The sequence below is a fragment of the Seriola lalandi genome, unplaced genomic scaffold (genome assembly GCF_002814215.2).
Source record: "Seriola lalandi dorsalis isolate HSWRI2012SDOR001 ecotype SW California unplaced genomic scaffold, Sedor1 jcf7180002054578, whole genome shotgun sequence".
NCBI lineage: Eukaryota > Metazoa > Chordata > Actinopteri > Carangiformes > Carangidae > Seriola > Seriola lalandi.
In genome coordinates, this window is record NW_019525131.1 from 395,554 (window position 1) to 398,037 (window position 2,484).

Consider the following 2,484-nt stretch of genomic DNA (forward strand, 5'->3'; position numbering starts at 1 on the left):
ATATATATCTGAGAACCGGTTCCAGTTGAGAACTGATCCATTGACATAATTTGCCTTTATGCTTAACGATTCCGTACAAGGGTGGAAACACCAGCAACATGCTGAAACATTTGTCGACGCAGCACGGCAGGAAATATCAGGAGTGTAATGTGTTTGACGCTCTGCGCCGCCGGTCAACGAGTGCTTCCCAGTCTCAGCAGAACAGTGAAGGGACGTATTAGTGACGTCCACAGGAGTCGATAAGGGAAACGATAAAGAATCGGATCAATAAGCAGAATGGATAATGGCATTGGTATCAGTAAAACCAGAACCAATTAGTCTGGCTCCATCTTCTGTTACTGTTTCTACACATGGATAAACTCGCTTTGGTGATTCACTTTTTTCACTTTTCAGTTCCCTGTGCTCCAGATACAAACACACACACCTCCTCACCTACATCACACGTAGAGAGTTTTCTGGATGGGGGGGGGGGTGTCTGTGAGAGAGAGAGAGCGAGAGGAGCCAAAGAACTCCATGCAACGTCTTAAAACAATTATGTGACAATTTTTACTCAATGTTTGCGATATTGTCATTTTATACATCCCGCGTGGAACAAGCTGCGATACATTTAGTATATTCAATATATCACCGACCCCTAGGAGAAAGTAACTGTTGTGCAGAGAAGGGCAACTGTAGAACAGAATGAAGGTCTCACTGCTGGCACTGCCACAGATTTCCTTTCACATGTTGTGTTCAATACACAAATAAAACTCTAACCCCTCTGTTTCCTTGTTTTTCTCCCTTCTTGTCTCCAGACACATGCGTCAGCCTGGTGTTCACCCAAAGACTCCCAATAAGTTCAGGAAGTACAGCCGTCGCTCGTGGGATCAGCAGATCAAACTGTGGAAGGTCAAACTGCACGCCTGGGACCCCCCAACAGAGGACAGCCAAGACAAAGTCCTTGATAACATGTAGGAGAATTAGAGCTGGAGCTAATAATTATTCTCATTATCTCAGACCTCAGATATTCAGTGTATATGACAGAGAGAAGAAGCCAATCCTGTCTTTGAAAAGCTGGAACATGAGTGATTTTTATTCTGTAGTTTTGCTTGAAAAATGAAATCATTGATTATCAGAATAGTTTTCAGATAATTTTTCTGTGGACCAACTAAATGATTAATTGTTTCATCTGAAAGGAAAATATGTGGGCCCATAATTATAAAGGTCACACTGTGTACAGTGTCAGTCAATTGATCATGTTCATGTGTTGCTTGTCCTCTGTTCCTCCAGTGAGGAGCTGGGGCTCGATGATGTAATGGACATTGAGCTGGACTTCCCAACCCTCTCAGACCCACAGGATGCCCCAGCCTCTGTCACCGCACACAGCCTTTCACTGGAGGTGAGTTTACTGAAGTCCCCTCAGTTCAATGGAGTTGTGAACACTCATCTAAAGCTCAAAAAAACATACACACACACAAGTGGAAAGTCGGCTTGGTTCTTGACCTCGCTTTCTTCTGAATATGGAATTTTCCAAAAATAATAAAAAGTTGTATACATACAACATGTTGCTTTAATCTTACCTTGACATCAAACAGAACTATTTCAATATTCACTTTTAGTTTTTTCTTTAGAAAACTGTCCACATCCCTCCAGAACATTCTTGTAAACGTACAGTGGGAATAGATGGGAAATTCTTTCTTTTTCTCGAATACAGAAATCACACTTGTAATCAATATTCAGTTTGAATTTTTCTAACATGTTTAACTGGATAAATCCTGTCAAATCTTGAAGACACCTAACAATTGTTATTGATACAGTATTTATAAGAGATTCTCCATGCTTTTACCCACTGTATATCACTAAATAGGTTAGACCAAACACATTGAGATGATGGGACAGTAACATAACTGAGAGTATTCCTCATATTTTTCTGACAGCGCTTCTCTTTCAGGATATTAGTTTCACCTATATAAATACTTCCCACCCAATCTTCAAAATGATTGCAGCCCCAGAGTTTCCTAACAGTAACAGGAAACCTTCTGTATCATCGAAAACAATGGCATGCTCCTTTGGTTTTAGTGGTTTTCATAACACTGTCCTTGAGTTACTTTATTTGACCTGTTGGTCATATTAAAATGCAGTTCCTATTGTGACCACTAGGGGTCACTAACTTTAAGGGTGTGTCAGATACCAGAGTGAGTCAGTCTCCTGAGGGAGATGCTGTGTTCTGGCCCTGACAGGTGGAGGTGAGCGGTCTCCCTGGTGTGGTGTCTGACCTCTGACCTCTGAATCAGAGGAGAAAACGGTCTTGTGTTCCTATCTCTGTGGGAAATTACCTCCAGTTTCCCAAATGTAAAACATACTGACCACCAATAACATTAATTATATAACAAGAACACCGGTGATCTATATGTTGTTGAGTTGTGTTTTTACATTATCACAAATGTTTCCATCAATTTTCAAACCAGAGAAATCTGTGATTTTAATCATTTGTTTCATTTGGTC

At 40.8% G+C, this 2,484-nt stretch overlaps 1 protein-coding gene across 1 annotated transcript in view; it reads left to right on the forward strand.

Moving 5' to 3' along the window:
• Positions 1 to 2,484, forward strand: part of LOC111663598 (histone RNA hairpin-binding protein-like) — a 7,412-nt gene that overhangs the window by 3,506 nt on the left and 1,422 nt on the right. The window contains exons 4-5 of the mRNA XM_087177035.1: positions 753 to 950; positions 1,270 to 1,378. Of these exons, the coding sequence (XP_087033161.1) occupies positions 753 to 950; positions 1,270 to 1,378 (307 nt within the window). The remainder of the gene's footprint in view (positions 1 to 752; positions 951 to 1,269; positions 1,379 to 2,484) is intronic.